A 26,849-nucleotide genomic window follows, 5' to 3' on the forward strand; every position below is an offset into this window, starting at 1 on the left:
GTATGTATCGTTGCGGGTTCTTACGCATTTATTTGTTTATTAACAAGCGAGAGCTGTGAGCGCTCCGATTCTGATCTGCGCACCGCTTTGAATAATAGGCTATATCTTCGGGAATTTTTCGAATTTCTTGATAAAAAGTTAGGAACAGATTTTTCAAAGTACATACCTTCAGAAAATAATATTAAAAAATCGATTTTTTTGATCCTCTAAATAGTACTGCCTCCTTAAAACTATCAAAAACTTACAAATTAGCAAAAAGAAAATGCCATAGAGGAAAAACCTGACGTAATAGAGAAAAATGGGTTTGATATTTGAAATCAGCACACCCAAATTAGTAAAAAACAAGTGTCAGATCATAATCAGCAGAAAAAAAATTTTTTTTTGTTGGCCAGTGTTATTAAAAGGAATGACATAGGGAAAAAAGTACAGTTAGATGAACTGATACAACCAGTGAGATGTGTATCAGTCAACTATCCCCTTAGTCACTAAGGAGCATGGTTAAGGGGATAGTTGACTGATACACATCTCACTGGTTGTATCAGTCAACTATCCCCTTAATTATTCTACTGAGTGATTATCCATCCCCATCCTAGTCAATTTCAACAGTAGGATGGGGATGGACAGTCACTCAGTAGCATGGTTAAGGGGATTAGGTAACTGATACAACCAGTGAGATGTGTATGTGGGTGCAGTTCTGTAAATGGAAGGCAACAAGTGAAGTACAACAGGGTTCTCTTCTAGGACCACTGTTGTTTATTTTATATATCAATAATACAGTTCAAGTTCAGATCAACAAACAAATGAATAGCTGTTTGCTGATAATATGCTAAATTAGGATCTCAATGTCAGAAAGTTCTGATGTGACTGTTATTGCAAAGGATTTCAAGGTTTGTGTTTTGGGTTGAAGAATTGGTATGTCATTTCAATGTCTCTAAGTGTAAAATTAATTTACTTTAGCCAGAAAAGATGGAACAAAGTTTATCATATTGGTGGGCCTTTTCCTTTGTGAGGTGGAATAGGCAAGGGATCTTGGTGGATAGGATAGGTGGAAGGAATCTTGTTGCTATAACATGAAGAACCTTGAAGTATGAATAAAAAAAGTGATAGTTCCACTGTAATCAGGCCACATCTGGATTTCTGTACAAAGATGTGGTCAGCTGTTATATGGTTGATAAAGAAACAGAGTGTAGAAGCAAATAACTAATATTGCCTCAGGACTTTGAAATGAAGACACAATGAGGTCTGCAGAGTTTGGCAAATGGGAGGAGAGGTGATATGATTAAGACATATAGGTTGGTGAAAAGAAACTATAAGAAAGATACAGGGAACTGCACAGGATAATAGGTGATGAGACAATGAGAGGTCATCCCTGAAAAGTGATTTTTTTTTTTTTTTTTTTTTTTGCTTGGTGAGTGGTAGATGAGTGGAATGTGCTTGCCAGAGTAGGTGTTGAATACTCCAACACTCAATGTCTTCAAAGCAAGGTATGATAGCCACTAATCTGTAAATATTTGGCCTCCTGTGCTGAGCATCTTGAGACTTCATAGAGACATGGAAGTAATACTAATATATATATATATATATATATATATATATATATACACACACACACACACACACACACACACACACACACACACACACACACACAAAATATACCTACGTATATACCCAAAAATGATGATGAGCTGAACAGTGAACAGTTACAAACAAACTCTTCCACAAATCTCATAATTAGGTTTAATGAAATAAAAACAGAACAAAGAAATAATTAAGCAGATTTAATAGTTCCAATATTTTGTCTCTGTTACACAGACATCTTCTTGGATGTAATATAAAAATTGTAATAATGGACACAAACAATAAGTGAAAAATGCTTGATTGGAAGGGAAGGCCTAAGAGGGATGCCCTCAATGGGTGCTGATAGCCATCCTTGGCTGATGAGTAGTAGGTCTAAAAATTAATGTTTCCTAAATCTTGAGAAGTTTAATATAACCATTTATTTAGAACATGTTGGTTTTAAAAAATAAAAATAAAAAAAAATCTGCTGCTGAGTCCAAAAAAAAGTCTCTTTCGAATTTGTATTTGCTGCACTGAAGCACAGTAGTTTTTTCCATTTAATTCTATGCAAGGTATCCAAGGTATGGTCAGTTAGACCTGACTGACCACAGATGTGGTGGCAGATGTATTTCGTGAGTTCTTCAAGGTGAATGTTGCAACTAGTTATGAGATTAAACTAGCACCTAAGCATTAATACATACAAGTCTAATGAAACTATCAATGAATGGCACATTTATCTGTTTTGTACCTTGGAACAAGTTATTGTCACTAGATCATAATAGCTGTCTTCATCATCACCAGCTGGTTTGTGTATGCCAACTTGTGTGAAAAAGGAAATGGAACATTCGTACAAGACAGAAGAATAAGTATATTTCTTCTTGTATCAGCAAATAATCAAGTCTAAGAATTATTGAATATGATCAATGTAAAATCCATCAAGAACTACTAGACTTCTTTACACTCCCAGATAGTTGAAAGCTGGTGTAAAATATCATCACTGAATAGAATCTTTACTATTTATTTGTTAACCAGGCTACCGGCCAAGACGTCTATAGATGTCAAGGTAAAATTGTAATACCATTGAAATTACATTGAAATATATGATGGATACGAAGCGTATGAGGATGCGTATTTGATCCATAATGGCCGGTAAGGTGGTTAATGAAACAGTTAACAATGAGTGCTTTTGCAAATGTACAAAAAACTGTAAAAATTTCATTTCTAGATGAAATCTTTAAAATCTTTAAAGAAAATTTAACTGCACACACATACATACTATATCTCTTTCCTAAGCACTTCCTTGTCGTACCTGAAGTAAGTAAGTATTTTATGGAAACTGAATTCAAAAAGATTGTGGTCAAAAACTGTTACCTCAGCTAATTTTGTTTTGTATGAATTTCTAAAGAATATTCTGTTCTCTTTCAAGGAACACCCAACAGTTTTTCAGAAATGTATCTTGTTGTAAAGACAATCTGTAGAACTACTGTTGTAAATGTATAGAAATGAAACCACTTAAAATTTAAGTGAGAATAGAATCAATTTAATTGTATAGCTTTAACTATTAAATGAAAGCTATAACAATAATATTTCACTTACATTTTATACAACTAGCATTATCAGAAGAGTATACCACAAATAGATATACACTAACAGCTTAACATATTCGGTGCCACTGCTTCTTCTAAACATTATAAGACTCACAGTGTCTCTATGTTGCATAACTCAGTGTGGAATGGGCAGTCAAATCATGCGGGTGTGTATGCACTGCTGCAGTCATTCTGAATAGTCTGGGGACACTCTGTCATAAACGAGTGGCAGTAAACATGTTAAATTAATAAATTATACTCGCCAAGAAATTATATTCTTCTTTCTTCCTTGACTAAGTGTAAGCAAACAAAGTTTGCACATATCTAGATGTGAAGATATGTGCAAACATGTACTTCATAACTAAACAATTGTTGTACACACAAAAATGTTGTTTTATTGAAATAAAATGTTTGTGGTGGACGATGATGTCATATGGCAAGCAGATATTTCTTTGTATATGTGAATTTTCAGTAGAACATGAGAGAAAGAGACAGAACCATTTGAATTTTTAAGGGCACAGAAGAAAAGTTCAATTTTGCATTTCATTATGATACTATTTTAAAGTAATATTTTTTAGTATAAATGACATATTAATTTAAAAGAAAATAGTTGATAAGAAGCTAGCAATGATGACAACAGCCTGGTTGGCCAAGTGGTCAGCATACCTCTCTCTTCAACCAAAAGTCGTGGGTTCGAATCCAAGCATGGGCACGGATGTTGTGATTGTGTTGTGTCCCAATTTATGATTATTAGGCTTTCAACTATCCTTACATGTGAAACTCTACTTGTCTTTGTCCAAATCTTATTTATATACGAGATATCACCCAAATACAAATATTCAAGCTTCTTCTCCCCTTAGTGTCCTAAATATTTATTTTATACTGCGCCTTTCAGGACATTTAGTTTAAGATATAAAATTCAAAAACAAGGAGCAATTACCAAAATATGTCCGAGTGTGAAACTAATATGCAGCCGTGACCTTTATCTCGTAACTTAACAAATCCCCCCCCCCCGCGTGATTAGATTTGTACGTTATTACAAGAGGTGCATTGAGCAGCAATCTCAGGCAACTGTATTTTCAAGGAACAAAAGTTTATTGAACTCTTAAACATGATACAATTCATTCTTTATCAAATAAAACTCAATTCAATACTAAGAATATATAATACAAATTAACACTAGCTAACGACAAGTATTAGGTTAAGATCCTATATAAGAATTGTGATCATATCACCATAACAGATTCTACACATACAAACATGTATAATTCTAGAACTAGTTGACCTTTTTTTTGTCTAACCCCTTACTGATCTGATCACGTTATAATCCTGTATTTTCTAGGACATATATATTCAGTTACTCTAATTTTCTTACTAAGACAATATGGATTACATTTATCCTTTCACTGAGCTAATACACACTTTTGACCTTTAAAACTCTCTTAAATAAAATACAATGTACATACATAAATCTCTAGGCACATGAATACTTATTAATGTATAGTAACAAGCTCATTAAGCTCATTCTCATTCTATTCTGACATGTACTAAAGTCCTAGTATAATTCTCATTAATCCCTTCAACTGTTCAGTAATTGAGCAATGATTACAGTTACATATGATTTGAATTGACACGAGTTTCTACAGTACCTTTTGACTTGGATCTTCTACACTGGTCTCTACCCTTTTCTGATATTTTACCTTCCTAGGACGAACTCTTCTATAACTTATCACTCTTAAGTTATTTTGGCACTAAGATGGGCTTTCACAATCTTTACCTTACATTCTTCAAACAAAGACATACATAGGCTCATCTAGTCTATGGCTGTGAAATTCACCACGTGGGCACTGACTTCTTTATAGAATTTTCTTTCTCTCATTACAATCATTGGACGATGAAACACACTGACATTATCTTCTTTCTTTTTAACTAAACGGCATCCCTCATTTCTTACAATAGGAACACAGAATCAAAATCCCGCACACTTTGTTTCCTTATTGTGTCGGATGGAGAAAACTCCTAACCCGTCACTCAGGAAAACCGCGTGAGACCTATACGAAGACTCATGAAGAAAACTCTGAGGAAAAAAGCCTCACGGGGGGGGGGGGGGGTTCCTAACCCTTTTTTTATGATGACCCATACCGGCACCTTCTTCAATTTTTTTTCTTCCCCCCTTACTGGAGTCAATTTCACTGACCAATTTGAGTAGCGTTTTTCTGCCAAAACATCATGCGGTCCGTGTGCATGCGACTGACACGTGACGAAGTCTCAATTCGGGAACTATGACCTTGAGCTTTAGTTTTTGTTTAAGCTAACCTCCATGTCATCTATACTAAATTAATCCCCTTTCCGAAATTTTCCAAGAATTAACTCGAATCTTTAATCTCTTATTTCAAGTGTAAAAACTAGCCTCTCACATACAAAATCCTATGACTAATCTTCTTTGCTTGACTTAACCTTATTTTATCATATCGCAACTGTAATAAAATTCCCTTCCTTTTTTTTTATTTAGTTCAACAAACAATTTCAGCTATATTTTTCACTTGGATGCAAGCATGTTTTTCTTTCTTTTTATTTTTTGTATTGGTTACTTTCAAAGGCTCTTAACGATATCTGCTTAGGAACATGCTTGCTTACTTAGTTATTTATACAGGGTTTTTATTTCTTCTCTTGTTACATCATGATAACTGAAATTTTCACATTCTTAAGTTATCAGGGTATAACAATTGTCTTTAGGTGAGAGATAAATTTCATCGCTCAGTGTGAGAACACCACCTCACTCATTGGAGGACTGAAGTGGCTCAAAAAAGTTCCATATTTAGTCTCTAGTTCAAGGTTTCTGGACTATGTAAAAATAAATAAAAAATTACAAAAAAATATATAAAATTGATAAAAATGAAAATAAAAAAAATCTTTACCCCACCCACAGTACAAATTAACTATAGCTTTACTGATAAACTTTTATGGGTGGGAACCACATAAAAAAACTTGATAATTTAATACTAGACCACATATATTACATGTGACAGGACCCTTGAGGGTATATCAGGAAATGATGTTTTTTAATTCTTTAAAAATAGCACTTCTTAACTAAAAGATGGAACACATTTTAGTAATAATCACAAAAAATTAGTAAGAGGGAAAAAAAGTGTTTTAACTTATTTAATATATTTTTCAGCTATCCTTACCCTGCTTGTTCGTGCCGGGCAATAAAGAACAACAAGATCTCATAAAGTTTACAAGGCTTTCACATACAGTCACATGCTTTGCTGGTAATTCCAAAGCTGTCCTAAAATTTGAAATATGATATTAATCAGAGACAGAGAAATGAGATACATAACTAAAATATTGTATAAAAATATAGAATCTTATTCAAAAACTCCAATACATTTCATCCAAAATTACCTGAACATCATCAGGGAGACAGACCATTAACTACGTTCAAAACATGAATCACAATAATGAGTCATAAATCATGCATATATTAGCCCATGTCTTGGTTGCAGCTGAAGTATATGAAATATATAAAGCACATGCAAGAAAAGTAATGAGTATTGTGTGGAAAGCTAAATTGGATGAAAAAAAAGTTGGCTATGCAGGCTAAAGGCAATCCAAAAGAATTTCATCATTATGCTGCAAGCAAAAGAAAGAATGAATGTGGAAGAATAATTTTACTGAATGCAGATGGTCTATAATAAATTTAGTTTCATCCTTTATCCAAGTGTAAGCAAACATAGTTTGCACCTGAAGTATCTTCAGGACTGAGGCAACTCATGGCAAAGGTGGACCAAGCTCTCATCACTTCTTGTCTTAGTATCTTCCATAATGCAAAACGCATATCCTTGCGGACATGTATAATGCTATGCATTAAGGAAAGAGCCACTACCCAGACCAGTTTCAACCTTTATTGAGGTCTCGTCAGTGGGAGCCAGACCCAGAGTTGGTGGTGATACCAAGGTGGAAGCAATGGAGATTTAATAATAAGGTGAGACACCTTTTGATAACTCGCATAGGTAAAGAATACTTCTCCACTGCTTCCACCTTGGTATCACCACCTCTGGGTCTGGCTCCCACTGATGAGACCTCAATAAAGGTCGAAACAGGTCTGGATAGTGGCTCTTTCCTTAATGCATAGCATTATACATGTCCACAAGGAGATGTGCTTTGCATTATGTGAGATACTAAGACAAGGAGTGATGAGAACTTGGTCCACCTTTACCATGAATTGCCTCAGTCCTGAAGATACTTCAGGCACAAACTTTGTTTGCTTACACTTGGATGAAGGATTACACTAAATTTATTATAGTCTAACCAAGTGGGAAAATACTTCCAAGATGGTACTCTAGTGTCAGAAGAATGAGATTGTTCAACTAATGAATGCTCTTTGCAAAGATTATTCAACCAAGTGTCTGTAACATGGTGCACACTGGTACCACTGCTACATTGGATGAAGAGTTACAGGTGCATGAGAATGAGGTTGAAGAGCTGTTGCATTACCTGGATAAGAATTTAGCAATACAAGGTTGGTCGATTGGTAGAGACTCTGCTACTAATGGCTCACAAAAAGTTAAGCAAGTTTGAGCTGAGTTAGTAGTTGGAAGGGATCAATCGTTCGATGTTGCTGCCACACTCTCCCTCGATGAGTCTTTGGACTCCCTGGAGGTGTCACATAATAATAATAATAATAAACAGATAGATGGAATATTAGCACATTTGCTAAAGGAACATTCAACCGAATTGGCTAGGCCTTTTACATGTTTATATAACTTGAGTCTGAGCTCAGGAATGATGCCGCAGGTATGGAAGGAATGTATAATAGTTCCATTGTACAAGAGTGGTGCAAAAACTGTGTCTAACTACCAACCTATCATTATCTCTTGTGTGGTAGTGAAGATTTTAGCGACATGGTAGAACTTGCATACAGAAATGAGTAAACAAACAAGCTATACTCTACAAGGAACAGCATGGATTCCTTGAAGGAAGGAAGGTCACGTTTTAGGAATTTGTTCATATTTTATAACAATGCCAGAGCCAAGTTTGATAAAGAGAATTAGATACACTATAATAATGGTGAATTTTGGTAAGGAATTTGCTAGGATACCACATAAAAGGCTACTGCATAAATTGGAATATAAACTCTTGACTTGGATAAGAGGATTGACAGACAGATATCAAAAAGTGGTACATAGTAAGCACGAATCTGCCAGATTTCAGGTGACAAGTGGTATAATAGGAGGTATATAACTGTTTGCTGAAAATGCAAAGATAAGCAAGGCAATCAAGAATGCTACTGACATCCAGCACTTACAGAATTATTTAAATAGGATGAAAATTTGAGAAAACAAAAATGGCTGTCAGTTGAATGTTAGTAAGGATAAAGTTATGCAATTTGGCATGATGAGATTTCCAGTGGCATATATTATATTATATTATATTATAATATAATATAATATAATATATAATATGTAATATAATATAATATATAATATAATATAATATATAATATAATATAATATAATATAATATAATATAATATAATATAATATAATATAATATAATATAATATAATATAATATAATATAATATAATATAATGGGGTTATGCTACAAGAAACCATTGAAGATAGGGATGTTGCCATAATGGTGGATAAAAATTTGAAGTTCAAAGGTCATATAGCAAAAGTTGCAAATACAACTCGGTGAATAACTGAAATGTTGAAGTGAACCTTGACATATAAGGTTAAAGAAGTCGTTTTGCCTCTTTACAAGGTCTTGATAACACCACACCAGGACTACAGTGTGCAGATGTGATCTCTCAGGTTCCAAGGGGATAAAGAAGCTGTGGAAAGAGCGAGTTACAAAGATTATATTGGGATTATGGGATTTAGATTATGAGGAGAGATTGCGAGTATGTGGATTACAGACTGGTTAACAGGAGAAAAAGGTTTGAAAGGATATAGATCTATAAAATTCTGAATGGGTGTAATAGGATATTGTATAATGAAAATTTTTGTTATATGGAATGTGGAGAGAGAACATGGGAGCATCCATGGAAGTTAAGTTTGTTCACAGTAGAAAGGGGGGGGGGGGGTAAGAGCTAGATTTTTCTCCCACAGAACAGTGAGCGAATGGAATAGTTTGCCTGTTGAAATAATGAGTATATCTAATGTGAATGAGTTTTAATGATAATATACTATTAGAGTTCAAAGGAACAATTCTAGGTAAGTTGCATAGATAGAAAATAACTTAAAATTCACTTTCCAAAAGTTGGATACTGGCATGCAGTCTGAGTGATTCAGGTTCGGATGATTTTGAAGCATTTCACGTTTCAAGGCAAAGATGATTGAATGTGAACTTGCTGGTATGAAGAAGTTTTGTCTGGTTCCAAAGAACTGTGCCTAGCATCAACATTGTGGAAGCAAGGCCAGACGTGTCAGATTCTAAAAAGGTAACAGTCTTGATGTTCTCAATTCTAACCAAGGAAGAACAGCCAGTCTTCTAAAAAAAAGCAAAGACGACATGAATAGGATACTTGATACACATCTGGTAAGGAAAGAGGCAGTAATGTATCCGTTGTAGATGGTAGGAAGGAAGATTGTTTGAAAAGTTGATGTGAAGGAAGTATATATACTGAATTTATGAAGAATCCTTGCTATTTGTTCTGAGGTCCTTTTAAGGTAGAGTACTGAAATTCTTTTCACATCAGACTGTAGTCTGGTTGAAGGACTATAATTATCAATTATCCAATAACTAAATCTAACAATAACAGCTTGGTTATAAATTTAACCAACAGACCACTAACAAATGATGAACTAAATGTTTTGTCTAAAAGGTCCCAAATTTTGCCTTGGTCTCCTCACTGTATACATTACAAATCATGGTAAATGTGGAAAGTGGTATCAAAGAATTACACACAGATGAAGCAAATAAATTATGTTTTGAGATTTTCCAAATTTTATACAAAGCAAAGCTACCTCCTTTAAATATATCCTTCTCAGAAGTACAAGCTCTTGTCTTCCTATGCTAGAACAACACTGTTGTCATGAATACCATAGTGTATAATCGTAAAAAATAATATCTTATTAAGAGATAGGTCAACTAACAGTTTTATCAGCAGGGATCTAACAAAAAGTCAAATCAATAAATTAAATAAATTATTAGAAAATGTACAATCATGGGATACCACTACATCTGAGAGGTTATGAATTCATCATGCCTGCCATGTCTCTATGGTATACCTGAAATACATAAGGATGGCAACCCACTATTCCCAATATTGGACTGTATTGGCTCTCCTACTTACTACCTTGTAAAACATCTTCCTCATCATCTTTGGATTTTCACTGGCCCACACCAACTCTTATATAAAAAACAGTCTTAACTAAAATAAAAGATCTATATCTGTCTAATAACGAGATTATGGTTCCTTTTGATCTAGTCTCCATCTTCAGCAACATAGCACTATTACCAGGGCTGCCCCATGCAGGTGTGATGCCATTTCAAGACGATAAATAATAATAAATTTTTATACGAGTGTGGTCTTAAAAGTTCTCGCCCTAACAATGAAAAAACAAATTTATAATTTCAAAATTATTTTTATTTTTCGACATAATCTCCCTTAAGACTAACATTTATTCCAGTCATGCTCCAGCGCCATTATCCAGTCCCTGTAGTGGTCCTCAGTAAGATCTGCAAAATACCCCTCTACAGCTGCAATCATCTCTTGATTCGAAGAAAAACGCACCCAGCAAGGAGGAGTTTTAGTTTTGGGAAGAGACAGAAGTCAGAGGGAGCCAAATCTGGGGAATAGGGTGGATGTTCCAACAATTCATAGTGCAGATCCCTTAATTTTCCCATTGCCAAAACACCTTTGTGAGCAGGTGCATTGTCCTGATGAGAGATGATTTTTTTTTTTCTTTAGCAAACCTTTTCAAGATAATTATAAACAAAATGCCTTTAGCATCCCAAAACACCGATGCCATGACCTTTCCTGCTGATGGAAAGGTCATGGCATCGAACTTTGTCTTCTTTGGCGCTGAACAACCAGCTTCTGTTCACGGTCTTGACTGCTGTTTGGATTCTGGTGTGTAATGGTGAATCCAAGTCTCATCCATAGTAATAAATCAACACACAAAATCAGTTTTATTCTTCTTAAAATGTTCCAAGCGCTGTTCAGAGATTTTCATGTGAGTGATTTTTTGATCTGCTGTGAGCAAGTGCAGCACCCATCTTGCACAAAGCTTTTTCATATGCAATTCTTTGCAAAATATATCCTACACGTTCTTTTGAAATGCCTATAGTCTCAGCAATTTCATGCACTTTGACTCGCTGGTCATCCAATACCATATCGTGCACTTGATCAATGATTTCTGGTGTTGTTACACTTTTTTGGACATCCTTCACGTGGATCATCTTCAAGGCTGGTACGGCCACGTTTAAACTAGGCAGCCCATTTCTTAATTGTCGAAAACGGAGAAGAATGCCCATAAACTTTTATGAACTTCGAATGAATTTCTTTTGCCGTTAAACCTTCTTTTACAAAGAATTTTATAACTGCACGATACTCAATTTTATCCATTCCAAGGAATATAGACAACACTTTTGCTTCAGACAACTGTATAAAACAAATTACTTGATAGAATGACTTGCAATTTCACATAGATGCTCAGAAAAAAAATCTTGCTGATAGTGTTGCCATCTATGGTCGAGGCTGAGAACTTTTCCGACCACCCTCATAAAATAATCCTATTAATGAAGAAAAACTTTACCACATAGATTACACAACTTAAAATAAACAGTAACACACTAAAAATGAACAGTAAACTCAACAACCAATTAGCTGCTTTGCTTTGATGTACTGCTTTATGAGTAGTGCATCAAAACAGGTTTGAATTGTGTTGCGATTTTTTTTTGATAATTGAAAAAAAAAAATTTTTTTTTTTGAGATGCTCTATTTTTATGTACACTTACATATATCTTGTATTTATATACTAAATAAATAAAAAGGGTCAAAGCTGTATAACTGAGAGGAGACCTCCACATAGCCTTTAAAGGAATGCGGAGAACCGACCAGGGCTTCTGACCTAATGTCCAATCCTCACCTTCTCGTGGTGCACCCTGTTGGGTATCTACTTGGATACTGAACGGACGAGGATGGGCTGGCAATTTGGGATTTAGCCGACCAAATTGTATTCTTATTGGTTAAACCAAAATATAGAATGATGGTACAACATCACAAAATTTCATGCCGGCTGGGACGTCGCCCAGTTAAACAAGGCCCCCGTTGTTTTCGCCAGGGAACCAGGGCGAACAGCGAAAAGTCAGCTACTGGAACAAATCTGAAAATAAACCCCAACTCAACATCACCAGAGTTAAAGATCGGTACTATCAACGTACGAAGCCTGAATGGCAAAGAAATGGAGCTAGCTGAGGAATTAGATAAGTACCAGGTTGACATAATAGGGGTGACTGAAACAAAAAAGACCAAAACGGGTGAGATCTTTCTGAGTAATAAATACAAAATGTTATATTCAGGCAATGACAATCAAGGAAAAGAAGGTGTAGCCATAGTATTCAACACAAAATACGAGGCTAATCTTATTGAATAGCAGTCAGTCTCAAGCAGAGTGATGTGGGCAAATATGAGAATGGGGAACTGGACAATGAGACTTATTTGTGCCTATGATCCCACAGAAGGTTCTACTAAGGTAGAAGTGGAGGAATTTTTTGAGGCTTTAGAAAAAGCAACTGACACAATGAAAAATGAAAAGTTGGTCCTTGTTGGGGATCTAAATAGCAGAGTAGGAAATGATTGTAAGACATACAAAAATATTTTGGGAAAATTTGGAGAAAAGAGCAAAGCTAATAATAATGGCAAATATCTGTTGGATTTCTGCTCAGGACATGGACTGGTTATTACTAACACCATATTCCAACATAAAAATGTGCACAAATTCACATGGAGAGAAGAGGCTAGGAATAAGAAAAGTCTTATTGACTATGTTATTGTTGATAGTGATGTTTTCTCCCTGGTGCAGGACACCAGAGTGTACAGAGGATTTGAAATTGGAAGTGATAACTATTTAGTCTTGAGCAGGATAAAATTGAATTTCATATTGAAAAGAATAACATGTAAGAAAGTTTTAAAGCGAATAAAAGTTGAGCAGCTCTCAGAGGTGAACTGTAAACTAAAATACAGAAAGATTATTGAAGAAAAAATGAAAGAGTTTGAGAACAGGAACCAAACCCTTGAGATTCAGTGGCAAACTCCGAAGAAAACATTGATTGATTCTCCCAGAGAGGCATGTGGTGAGGTTGTCTGTAAAGATAAAAAAATCAGAACTGCCTGGTGGACACAGGAAGTTAAAGAGGCAGTGAAGGAAAAGAAGAAAGCATACCAAAAGTTCCTGTCAAATAAGTCAGCTTGTGCTCTTAGAGAATATAGAGACAAATGCAAGAATGCTAAACACTGTGTAAAACTAGCTAAACAAAAGTCAAGGGAGGACTTTGGCAAGAATATAGAAAATAAATATCAAGAAGGTGGCAAAATATTCTGGAGGTTGTTGAAAAAGCTTAAGAATGGAGGAAAGAGTGCTGTAAAAGGAATTAGAGATGATAAAGGTGACATGAAAACGGGAGAAAAAGATATCCTTGAAGTATGGAGTAATTACTTTGAAAAACTGCTAAATGAAACAAGCAGTGATGACAGCACAGTTGTAAAAAAAACTGACCAGGCACCAGGCATGCAGTCAGGAATACATATCCATACTTGAAGTAGAAAAAGTCATCAAAGGCTTGAAATGTGAAAGGTAGCAGGAGTAGATGATATTCGACCAGAAATGCTGAAGTATGGTGGTATAAGAGTCTTACAGTGGCTGCACTGCATAGTTCAGAAAGCCTGGACAGAGGCAATTCCCGATGATTGGAGTAGAGCTCTCATAGTACCCATATATAAAGGGAAATAAAACTGCATGTGAGAATTAATGAGGTATTTCCCTACTGAGTGTTCCTGGCAAGATCTATGCAAGTATAGTTGAGAAACGGTTGAGAAGAATTGTGGAAGAAAAGCTTGGTGAAGAACAAGCTGGATTCAGGCCAAATAGAGGCTGTCAGGATCAGATTCTTCACTTTACGACATAGTCGAGAAAGCATGGGAATATAACAAAGATCTGTATTTAAGTTTTGTCGATCTGGAAAAGGCATATGACAAGGTGCCAAGAGAGAAGCTATTCAATACGCTGCAGTTATATGGTGTCAATGGGGCATTATATCAAGCAATACTTAGTCTTTATTTGAGTTGTGAGTCAGCAGTTAGAATTGAAGGAAGTACAGGAAGATGGTTTAATGTTAAATCTGGTGTGAGACAAGGATGTACATTATCCCCTCTGTTATTCATTATCTATATGGATCACATTATGAAGGAAAGTGGTATTAAACATGATATCAAAATTGGAGATGTTTATGTCAGCTCTTTGCTTTATGCGGATGATATTATACTTCTAAATAAATCTGCTACAAGTCTGCAAGATTCTCTGACTAAATTGAATAGCTGTTGTAATCGATATGGTATGAAGGTCAGCAATAAAAAGACAAAGACAATGAAATAGGCAGAATCATTGAAAATGTCAACTGTGTTGTGAATGGAGAACCTGTGGAACAAGTAAAACATTTCAGCTATTTAGGCACGATTTTTACTGAAGATGGTAAATTAAATATAGAAATAGACAACAGAATCAGCAAAGCTGGTATGGTGGGAAGTCAATTGAATAAATTCATATGGAATAAGAGAGAAATTAGTCGGAACACTAAATTAGCTGTATACAAGACAGTGTTCAAACCAGTTTTAACTTATGGATCTGAGAGCTGGGTCAGAAGTAAAACACTTGACCAAAGACTAGAGACCACAGATATGAGAGTCCTGAGAAAGATTATAGGCGTGAACAGATGGCATCAGTGGCAATATAATATTAAAAACGAGGATGTTAGGAAAATACTTAACATTGTCAGCATCCAGGAATGCGTTAGCAGAGCTAATCTCAGGTGGTATGGTCACTTAAACAGAATGGGCGAAGAAAGATTAGCAAAACAAGTGTTCTCTGCCAGGTTGGCAGCAAAACGACCCAGAGGAAGACCAAGATATAGGTGGATTGATACGGTACAAAGTGCTTTAGACGATAGAAATATAAGATCTGATAATGTTGGAGTCTTGACAAGTAACAGACTGATTTGGAAGAAAATTGTAGATAGGAAATTAATAATAATGTAATTTTTTTCATGTAGTACTATCATATCCTGTACACCCCTTGAGGGTACATGGCAGGAATTTGATGATGATGATGATGATGATAAATAAAAATTTATTGATTTTTAGTGAAATTTTATTCAAATAGAAATTAAATTAATTTTTCGAAATTAATTTAATTTTAATTTCCAAATTCTATTTTATGAAGACACTGAAATATAACTTTGAACAAAGGCACCTCTTACCCAAGGGATAGCCCTGACTAAAACAGACTCTTCAGTTTTTACAAACTGATTTCCCAGAAGACATTGTTAACTTATTTAAATTCACCATCAATGCAGGCTATTTTACATGGCATAAGTTATTCAAACAAATAGAGAGAACAGCAATGGGCGGTCCTATCTCACTAGTCTTAGCTGATTATTTTGTGGAGAATCTAGAACTCTTTGACACTATATTTCCTCAGCCTCATATATGGATACATTTTGTTGATGATATATTTGCAGTCTGGACCCACTTCAAATCAGAATTACTTCAGTTCCTAGAGAAAATAAACTCCTTGCACTCTCATATCAAGTTCATAACTGAATGTGAATCCAATAACCAACTACTCTTTTTGGATACCTTAAGAATTCATAATCCTACAGGTCATGTTGAATTATCAGTTTACTGAAAGCAAACCTTTACTGGCAGATACCTTCTCACATCATCCCACCATCATTCATCACAGAAAATGGGTATTATCAACAGTCGTGTACATAGAGCTCATATGATCTGCTCTTCTGATTCCCTTTTGTTATGTGAACTGAATAAAATTAAAAGCAATCTGATATGTAATTGACACAACAAAACTACCATTCAAAAAATTATCAATAATTATCATCCTTCTACCAGACTACAACTCAATGTGAAAAGAATTTCAGTATCCTAGCTGAACAAATAACAAGGATTCTTCATACATTTAATATATATATATGCTTCCTACAAACCAGTTCAGAAACTGTCTTCCTTCCTATCATCTACAAAAGGATACATTATCACCTCTTTCATTATCAGGTGTCTATCAAGTACTCTGCTCATGTCATGTTTGCTATTTTGGAGAGATTGGCCATTCTACCTTGATTACAATTGAAGAACATCAAGACTATATTACTTTTTCTGGAATCCAACAAGTGTGGCATTGCTTCTCAAGCAACTGACACTAGGCACAAAGAGATTACTGGAACTTATGGGAATGAAGTTATTTGAATTTACTGGAATGAAGTTTTGTGTGGTTTTTGGAATCAGACAAAACTTCGTTCCAGTAAGTTCACATTTGATTGTCTTTTCCTTGAAACGTCTGAAACACAACAAAATCATCTGAAACTGAACCAATCAGACTGCATGCCAATATCCTGTTTTGAGAAGTGATCACTACTGTTCTTTTTTTTTTTAAATTAATAATTATTTTAAATTATTTTTTATCTATGCATCTTATTAAAATAAAAGTACTTTGAACTAAAGCGGCCTTATTTTTTGTATGGAAGGCAGTTTGGCTAGTAAAATATGTGCTATCTGATAGAGTGGTGAGAACAGCAAAGGAGTTTAAGGACTAGTGCAATACTTTGTGTTATGTAAAATGAGCCTTCCACAATGAGTATTGTGACTTCATGGATTTCCTGAATAATAATAATAATAATGATGATAATAAAATTGGTTAAGTAATGCAGTACCAGCAGCAGTTTACTCCTCCTCCTTTACAATTTAAAAAAAAAAGGGGATCTCAATATAGGAAATGAAGATTATTTGTCAAAAACGGTTGAATTATGTGACAAAAAAAATAATGATTTAAATATACAGTACTTCAAAGAGTGTATCTCCTACTAAGTTTTTGATACTTAATTTTTTTTAATTACTATTTCTAATGCTTAGCTGTGTGCTGGCAAAAGTTTAGAAGTAAAAAGGTGCCAAACTGTTTTCAGAGTAAACCTGGTTTGTTAATTTCAGTAAAATTGGCTAAAGAATGAAAAGAAAAATTTATCAAGTTATCAAAACACACACACACTACACTTCAATTTTATCATTCTCAAAACTGTTTTCATTTTTCATAAACTAATCAAATGAAGCAAGTTTGTTATATTCTAAACATAAGAACATAATCACAGGCAATCGTTAAAAAAAATAAAAAAAAGCTGATTTCATGAAAGCATTGTTGTATTAAAACACCTTCATTATCACAAATAAATCCTAGACCAAACAATTTTTTGTTACCTCATTTTGCCATTAAAAAAAAAGTCTGATTGAAACCAAAATTTGAAATGACAACCAGTTTTGATAGTGATTCTACAACAAATTTTAAGTTATCATTTGGAAATGTTTCCCTAAATTTTGCCAATAATACTCCAATTATTGCAAATAAAAAAAATCGTCAACGTCTTGACTCTATCTGAAAATGGTGTGTGTGGGGTGGGGTGGAGGGAGAAATCAACTGATCTTAAACCTAAGACTGGAAATTACAATACTACGATGTATGCATATGACCAAAGATACACTGGCATAATTTACAATACAAGTTGAAATCATTCAGAGTTGAATTTTGGCTGGCAATATTTCCATAATTTCCTGATATTTCTAGACAGCACTAAAGAATAATGGTACTTTTATTATTTTTTTTTTTTTCAAGTGTGTTAAAAGTCAAATCCATTTATTAAATATCTGTCCATTTTGTGTTTATGCACTTATCAATTTCCTGATATGTACAGGTCTTATGCACTATACACATAATTCTGTTTTCTCTAATTTTGTCATTACAAAATTAGGGAAAATGAAATTAAAATCAAAATTGGGATATCAGAATAAAAATCACGAAAACTGGATGATTAAAATCCAAATTAATGGACTCAAGAAATTTTAACAGAATCTTAAATATCAATTTTTTTCCCTTTTCATTTTTTTAGCCAGAATGGAATTATTAAAATAAGTCTGTTTTCTAAATTTGGCAAAAATGAATTATTCATTGAAAATCAAATTGAATAAATTCTTGAGTATACAATAATCCAAGTTTTATTAAGTTCTATAATTCTATCTGACCAAAGTAAAATTGTTTCAATACCTAATTTATACACACAATTAACTGTAAGCAAACAGTTAAGTTTGCACCTGAACGTAGTTCAAGTCTAAAGGAGGTGCAACACTAGGGCAACTCATTGTAAAGTGTTGCACCACCTTTAGACTTGAACTACGTTCAGGCAAAAACTTAACTATTTGCTTACTTGGGATTAGGAGTAAAATAACCAAGTTTATAAAATTACTTGGTAACCCTAATATACATTATTCCCAAGGTAAAAAACTAATTTACATAACACTAATTACATAACTAATTTAGAAACAATAGCTATATAGTGTGACGTGAACTCGATCAACGTACACAGGCCCTACATAATCTCCGAGGTTTGGAAGCTTCACAACATTAAATTGAGGTCACAATCCCGACCAATAGGAGACAACACAAACACCTCTGAAGCACCCACCCGACCTGACATAGCTTCCACTTTCCCAATATGTTCCGATGATGACCACGAATAGTCGAAACGGTCCACACCCCGTCAACTACCTTTCCCCTTCCCCCTCCCTATTTTAAAAAATTAACCCTTTCACTTTTTCCCCACCCTATATAAAAGTATATGTTTCTATATATTACGGAAAAAAACCCGGGTTTTTTCTAACTTATTCTACCAAACTGCCTACCCCCCCCCACACACACACACTCTGCAGTTCTCGACATCGCAGACAGAGGAAAAGCCACAACACCCAGAAAAAGGTATGTGCAATTTTCTATTCCTTAAGCTACATATACTTTTTAGTACATCTACACTCATAATGCCCTAAGAACCCATGAGTAAATAGCCAATGACATTTAAACAGGGGTACTCCTAAACTGAAGCAGGCAAAATAGCTGTAATTATAATAACTAATTTACATATATATATAAGACTGTGTAGTAAACAATAACTGCATCAAGAGAGATAATGTTCACTGTCACTTAACAGAAGAGCACGAAATAAACATATCACTGAAAATAGTAGATCAAATGTACAAGGTTAGCAGCAACTCAAGAACCCAAGCATGTCAATTATGGTTGATAATATTTATGTAAATACCTTAATCATAAAAAAAAGAGAGAGATATTAAACTGAGGGACAATGCTCAAAAGCTTAATATTTCTAGTGGGTGCCAAAGAAACTCAAAGATGTTCAAAAGCTCTTTGAATGGTACTTGCATTTCATTTGTTTTACCCTGATAAAAGAGTGTAATTCTTATGATACAGTACAATAGGAGATGAAATTGCAACCTTGTGACAGCTGAAACAAATAAAGTGACACATCATTTTTTCCCTGGAAAAAAAAAATCCAAAGGAACACTATTAAACTGAATTGCAGCTGACCATTCATTTCAAATGCGCTGGGTTGTTGAAGGCATCATCATTTTGCACAATACACACCATCCTTTAGTTTAGATAATTGCTGATATTATGCCTGTTAATTTAGTATGTTGGTCTAGTTTGCACATTTTGTGGGGTGAAAAGCCCAAATTTCAACAACCTCTGTATGAGACTGACTAACTCACCTTCAACTGAAAGGCCCTTATAAAAATTATTTACATCTAGATGGAATTTGAACCAAAGTTGTTCCAACTAAAAGGTATCAATGATACTGAACAAGCTATGGGCCCACTGCAACTGCACAGAGTGGTAATGCCACTACAGCTGAAAGTTTAGGACCATGTATGGCGAGTCCTGATCTTACACCCCGTAATTTCCATCACCTTAGGCAATAAAAGGAGAGCCAGACTGGCAAGTGATGTGCAAGTAACAATGATGTGCAGCATAATTTCATTCCTGGTTAAAGATTTCTTCCAATGAGAGTATAAAATCTTAAGTAATGAAATTTACTAATTACATTCAGTTTGTACAGAATCATTATATAATAATTTGCAAAGTTTATTCTGAAAGATTGTCACTTATTTGCACAGTGTATAGATGTTTTTCAATGGTATTGAAAGTATCATGTACACAAACAGAATTCGTGTAAATTAAAATTATAAAATTATGCAATCTACGAATCTACAATCAAAGAAATTATCATAGAAAAAATGTGCAGAAACACTAAAATGTATGTCATTATGTCACAATTATAATAATATTTTAATTGTTATATACATTACTTTTCAATGTGATGAATAAAATACTACTAAGAAACAAAAGAACAGAACAAATATGATAAAACTGTCCATAGCTCTCAATTAAGTGAAGTGTTCTGCTACATTTACCAGTCTCCAAACTCTGAAAACCACAAATACCTCTTCACTTTTCTCTTCATGAAACTTGACCATCTACAATCCAGCTATCCAAACAGCAACAGCAAAAGTCATCATCCTAGGTGACCTGATTGTCCATAACTCTAACTAGTTCCCCTTCTCAAACACTACCAATCAAGCTGGATGTGATATGGAAGTTTTTGCAATAAGCAATGATCTAACACAAATTGTTTGGCTATCTACCTAAATTCCCTCCACTTTCCCAATACCTTTGATCTTTTTTTTTTTTTTTTTTTTAACTAGTTCTCCTTCCAGACAGTGCAGAGGTTAACTCTCCTCTCAGTGAGTCAGATCACAATCTTGTGCAAGTTTCCAGTCACAGAATGCCCTTCCTCTGACCACGTCCAACCTTGTGTCCTCCTCTAGCATGACAAAGTGGGATGATTTCCAGAACCATTACTATTCTTTTCCATGGCATGATTATTGCTTCTGCTCTTCTGACCCAGATAGCTGCCCTGAGCAGGTCAGAGAAATCATCCAGTGGGCATTCATCCCTCATTCTATCCAAAATTCCCATCCACTTTCCATGCTTTGGTTCAACAGAAGGCAGTTGAAGGGGAAAAAACAGCTTACCACATGTGACATGCATCTGGTAATAGCAGAAACTCATCTCTTGTTCAAACAGAAGCCATGCCTTCTGGTCATTCGCAAAAGCCATCGAATGCAACTTCTGCTCACCTATGCTCCCATCTCTCTCTCTCTCTCTCTCTTCCAGATGCCACTGCTGTTACAGCACCTGAAGAAAAAGCTGATCTTAGCATTACTATTTTCCTCTAACTTCCACATAGACGACAAAAGCAAATCACTTCCTTCCATACCAGATCTTCTGATGTCTTTCTGCAGAAATGTGGCATTTCTGCAGAAAGACATCAGAAGAATATTAGACAACCTGAACACTACAAAGTCCTGATGGCATCTCTCCTACTATACTCAAATGTGCTCCACAGATAACACCTGTCCTCTATCATCTTTTCAATTTTCTATATTCTGCTGTCACCTACACCATCTCATGGAAGCTAGTATATATCCAACCCATTCCAAAAAAAAGGGAGACAAAAGCCTACCGTCCAACTGCCATCATCTCAATCCTTTCCAAAATAATGGAGAAAGTTATCAATGGTCAACTTCTTCACTACCCAGAAGCTCACCAGTTAATAAGCAACGATCAGTATGGATTCTGCCAATCCAGATCCACAGCTGATTTTCCATGGAAAGGTTCAGAGAAATGTGTGCTGTCACTGTTGACATTTCCATGGCTTCAATTGTGAAGCTGGACAGCCAGCTTTCTCTTTGGTCACATTCACTGCATGTCATGGATGGCACCCTCTCTTCAAGCTTTACCACCAATGCAGGAGTGCCTCAGGGCTTTGTTCTCTCACCTACCCTCTAATATATAACCTACTCTCAATCACTACAAATCTTATCCATACCTTTTCCAACAATAGCACTCTCCATTCATCATCCTCCTTTGACAAACCATGTAGTTCCCAAACATCCCATACATCAAGATCATCTGCAACAGTGCCTTTAACACTGATCTCCATACCATCCTTCAGTGGGGCAAGGATAACCTAGTCACCTTCAATGCACCAAAATGTAGTCCTGCCTTTTCTCTCGCAAAAGGGATCTCAGCTCACCTTTCCTCATCCTCAGTAATACATACGTTACCAGACAGGATGAACTATCTCTCCTTGGACTGACATTTAACTCCAACTTCTCCTGGCACAAATACATCACATCAATAGCTTCCTCAGCTTCTAAAAAACTAGACATTCTTTTCCACTCAAAAAGCTATTTTACACCCACCCAGCTACTAATTGTATATAAATCCCAAATCTGCCATCCTTAGAATATACTATTTATGCATTTGGGGTGTGGTGCACCTAAAACCTCAAAAATTCTTGATGATGCCCAGAGGAGAGCAATTCAGGCTCACTTCAACGTCTATCTCACAGATGCAGTATTTCAGTTCTGTGTCTCTTCTACAGGTACTTCCATGATCTCCGCCGCAGTGAATTGGCAAACAACATTCCACCACTTGTTCTTAAACATGTTAAAACAAGACCAGCAGCTGCTCAACATCCCTTTTCAGTACAACTGCAAACTCAAACCTGTTTCTCCACTCTCTCTCTCATTTATTCCATCTACCTTTGTCCTCTAAAACAGATTTCCCCATGATGTGTTTCCCAACAATTTCAACCTACAACTCTTTATGAAGAACGTCATAAAGAAACTGCAACTTTATAGACTACATTTTCTAGTATATGTGCTGAGACATCTGGTGGCTTTTGTAAAATGCTACTAATAGTCTTTAAGCTGTATATCAATCCTTTAGTACCTTCCTGAACTATTCCATTTTTTGTTCCCTTTTGTTGCTGCCACTTCATATGGTGCATACTCTATCTTTTAATGTCTTTATGACAGATAGGATGTGGTAGGAAATCACATGTAAATACTTCCAGTGTTGAATTTTTTTTTTTCTGTATACTGAGGAAGAAGATCTGTTCAGTAATAGAGATAAGTCTAGAAAAGAAAGTGTACTGTTTTCCACTGTAAAACACATTTTGTGATTCAAGCTATTTAGGAAGTTATTAAAACAATAATGTGTTTCTTTTGAACCTAGCCAGAAAAGAAAAATATTATCAGCATACCTTAACCACATTTTGGAGATTTTATGTATTTTCTGGATGTTTTTTTTTTTTTTTTTTTTTTTTTTTTTTTTTTTTTTTTTTAATTTGGGGTATTTGGGTATTTTTAAATTGATATCTTTTCAAAATATTCCATGTACATATTTAATGTGGTGAAATCAAAGCTCTCACTACTAGCTATCTTTCTGTTTATAGGAAAGTCTTCAAAATTTAAAGAAAGTTTTATCAAACTGTTTTTTATGAGTGCTCCACATGGGGTCATCATCTTCTAAGCATCTGTAGGTGAGTAATACTATCATCTTGTTTTTATGCATGTTAGACTCAAGAACAATGGTCATGTTTACTTTATCAGCTTTTAATACTAAAAGGTCCTTATTGTTATGTATATCTCATTGAGAGTTTTCAAGTTTGCTATAGAGGTTTTTTTTATTAGAATTAATCAAAATTGTTGCTATTCTTATATGCATTATGCCTACTACATTTCTTGGAATTCTATGGAGACCTATTATTTGACATTATGGTGCATGCACTATCACCTTGCTTCTAGACAGGATGACGGTAGGAAGTCACATATAAACAATAGAAGCCTTATTTTAAATCAACTATAGTCGGCATATATAAAAGACCTAAGAAGCTGTTAATAAAATTACATTACATAGTGCATTACATAGTGGAACAATGAAACACATTTGAAATCTGATTACTATAGGTAACATCAATTAGCAACAATTGTATCTATGATAACTTACATATTAGGAAAGTATCTATTGTTACAAGTTTTTCAAATTAAAACATTTTCTTTCTGGAGAAGGAAGTGTAGCAAACCAAAGAGCACGGAAAATTAGTAGAATTAGTAATTAAACAGAATTAAACAATTTTTACCCAGTTTTTTTTTTAACTGTGGTTCATACCTGAAATAATACCATAATAGTAGTCGCATTATGAATGAAATTTGTTTTTTGTGTAGCAACAAGCAAGATTGATCATGTTTTAGTCTCAAGATGTCATTGATGTCAGGAGTTGTAGAGATCCTAAATGTGACAGCGATCATTATCTAGTGAAAATATGTGATTATAAGAGAAAGATTATCAAATGTGATAAAGATGACAAAAAAGAAGGCTGGGTTATGGGAGATAAACTTAGTGATGATGTAAAGGAAGTTAAAAAATACCGGGATAACTTGAAAACTAAATTAAAACTGAAAATAACATGGCTAACAGATTCAATAGTATTGATGGAAAATGGAACAGAGTAGAAAATATGATTAAAGAAGCAGCTGCTGAAACAATAGGTGAAAAGAAAAGAACTCATAATGAAGAATGGTTTGATGAAGAATGTGATGCAGCAATAAAAGAGAAGAACAGAACCAGAGCACAAATGATGCAGCTAAACACTAGAAGTAATTGGGAAAGATACAATGAACTTAGAAGAAAAGCAAATAGTATACTATAAAAAAGAAAAAGAAAATGATTATGATTATGAAACAAATAAAAGAAATAGAACAACTCAATACTCAAAATGAAAGTAGAAAATTTTATGCTGCCATCCAAAAAATGAAAAAAGGATTTCAATCAAGAATTAGTGGATGTAAAGATAAGAAAGGAAATTTATTAGGAGAGGAAAATAAAATAGTAGAGAGATGGGCAGAATATTTTAAGGATTTATTAAATAGAGAAGAAAATGGGGAAAAATATTCAATTAGAAACAAGAAAGGACATTGACGTAGAAGAGAATACCTCTATAAAACCGACAACTAGTGAAATTGAAGCTAAAATACAAAAAATGAGAAATAATAAAGCACCAGGAGAAGATAATATAGTTGCAGAATTACTGAAACATGGAGGGGATTCAATACGTTTTGTACTACAGGATATATTTTCAACAATCTGGTCCAAGGAAGAAATACCAGACAGCTGGAATGTTGGCATAATCTGTCCTATTTATAAAAAAGGAGATAAATTCGACTGTAGTAATTATAGAGGAATTATGTTACTTAATGTAGTTTATAAAATTCTTACATCCATAATAAATGATAGGCTTAAATTACCAAAAAGAAATTACCAAAAAATAAAATAGGAGAATATCAGTGTGGATTTAGATCAAACAAAAGTACCGTTGATCAACTTTTTATTATCAGACAGATGATGGAAAAATGTTTTGAGCATGCAATAGACCTACATATTTTATTCATAGACTTTAAGCAAGCATTTGACAGTCTAAACAGAGAGTCTACAAAAGGCTATGAAAGAATTAGATACCACCAAAATTAATTAGATTAGTAATAATGACCATGAAAAAAACAAAAGCAAAAATTAAAATAGATAATAAATTTAGTGGCCCATTCAAATTTAATAAAGATGTAAAACAAGGAGATGCATGATCAACAACACTATTTATTATAGCTTTACATTATGCAATTAAAGATTTAGATCAAAGAGGAACAATTTTTAATAAATCAAGTCAATTATGTGCTCATGCTGATGATATTGTCATCGTGTCAAGGACTAAGAAACAGTTAATTGAAGTGTATAATGAACTGGAAAGAAAAATTAATGACATGGGATTAGAGATCAATGTAAATAAAACTAAATATATGGTGATGTCAAGTTCAGAAATAAGAAGAAAACCACAGAATCTACAAGTCGGACAGAAAAGTTTTGAAGGAGTGGCCAGATTTAAGTATCTAGGAGATATTGTAGAGAATGAGGTCCGATCAGCAACAGCAATTAAAGAACGTATTCAAACTGGTAATAAACCATATTATGCAAATATGAACATGATTAAAAGCAAGCTAATAAGCAGAAGTACTAAAATACTTATATATAAAACACTCATTAGACCTGTGGTTACATATGGAAGCAAAACATAAAAAGGCCAAGACAATTTGAGGAAATTTGAAAGGAAAATTATAAGAAGAATTTATGGACCTGTTGAAGAAAATAATGTATGGAGAATACGGTACAACAAAGAAATTAGTCAAATACTAAAAGAAGAAGATATTGTTAGATATTGTTCATAAAAGCGCAGAGATTGCAATGGTTAAGTCATGTAAAGAGAATGGAAGACTTCCATATGCCAAGAAGAATATTGAGAGAGGAGATATATGCAACAAGGAAAAAAGGAAGACCAAGATTAAGATGGATTGATAACATAATCCAAGACTTGACTACTATGAAAGTGAAAAGCTGGGAAAGACTAGTCAAGGATAGAAGATCGTGGAGACAAGTTGTACAGGAGGCTAAGGCTCACAACAGGCTGTAACGCTGGATGGTAGGTAGGTAGCAACAAACATGTATAATGGCTAAAAGTATTGAGCAGCTATTAGTAGATGTAGAAATGATATCACAGAAAATCAAGCAATCAATTCTGGTATGAATTCCAAAAACTTTATGATTTACAAGTATTTTTATTTACAGGAATATTTACTATAACCTAAGAAGAAACAGTAATAATTTCAAAG

At 34.4% G+C, this 26,849-nt stretch overlaps 1 protein-coding gene across 1 annotated transcript in view; it reads right to left on the reverse strand.

The window, feature by feature from the left end:
• Positions 1-26,849, reverse strand: part of LOC150097598 (tRNA (guanosine(18)-2'-O)-methyltransferase TARBP1) — a 230,785-nt gene that overhangs the window by 182,093 nt on the left and 21,843 nt on the right. The window contains 1 exon segment of the mRNA XM_090406955.1: positions 6,335-6,435. Coding sequence (XP_090263081.1) covers positions 6,335-6,435 — 101 coding nt within the window.

Source organism: Typopeltis vanoorti, chromosome 17 (assembly GCF_054136105.1).
Source record: "Typopeltis vanoorti isolate ZY-2024b chromosome 17, IOZ_Tvanoo_1.0, whole genome shotgun sequence".
NCBI lineage: Eukaryota > Metazoa > Arthropoda > Arachnida > Uropygi > Thelyphonidae > Typopeltis > Typopeltis vanoorti.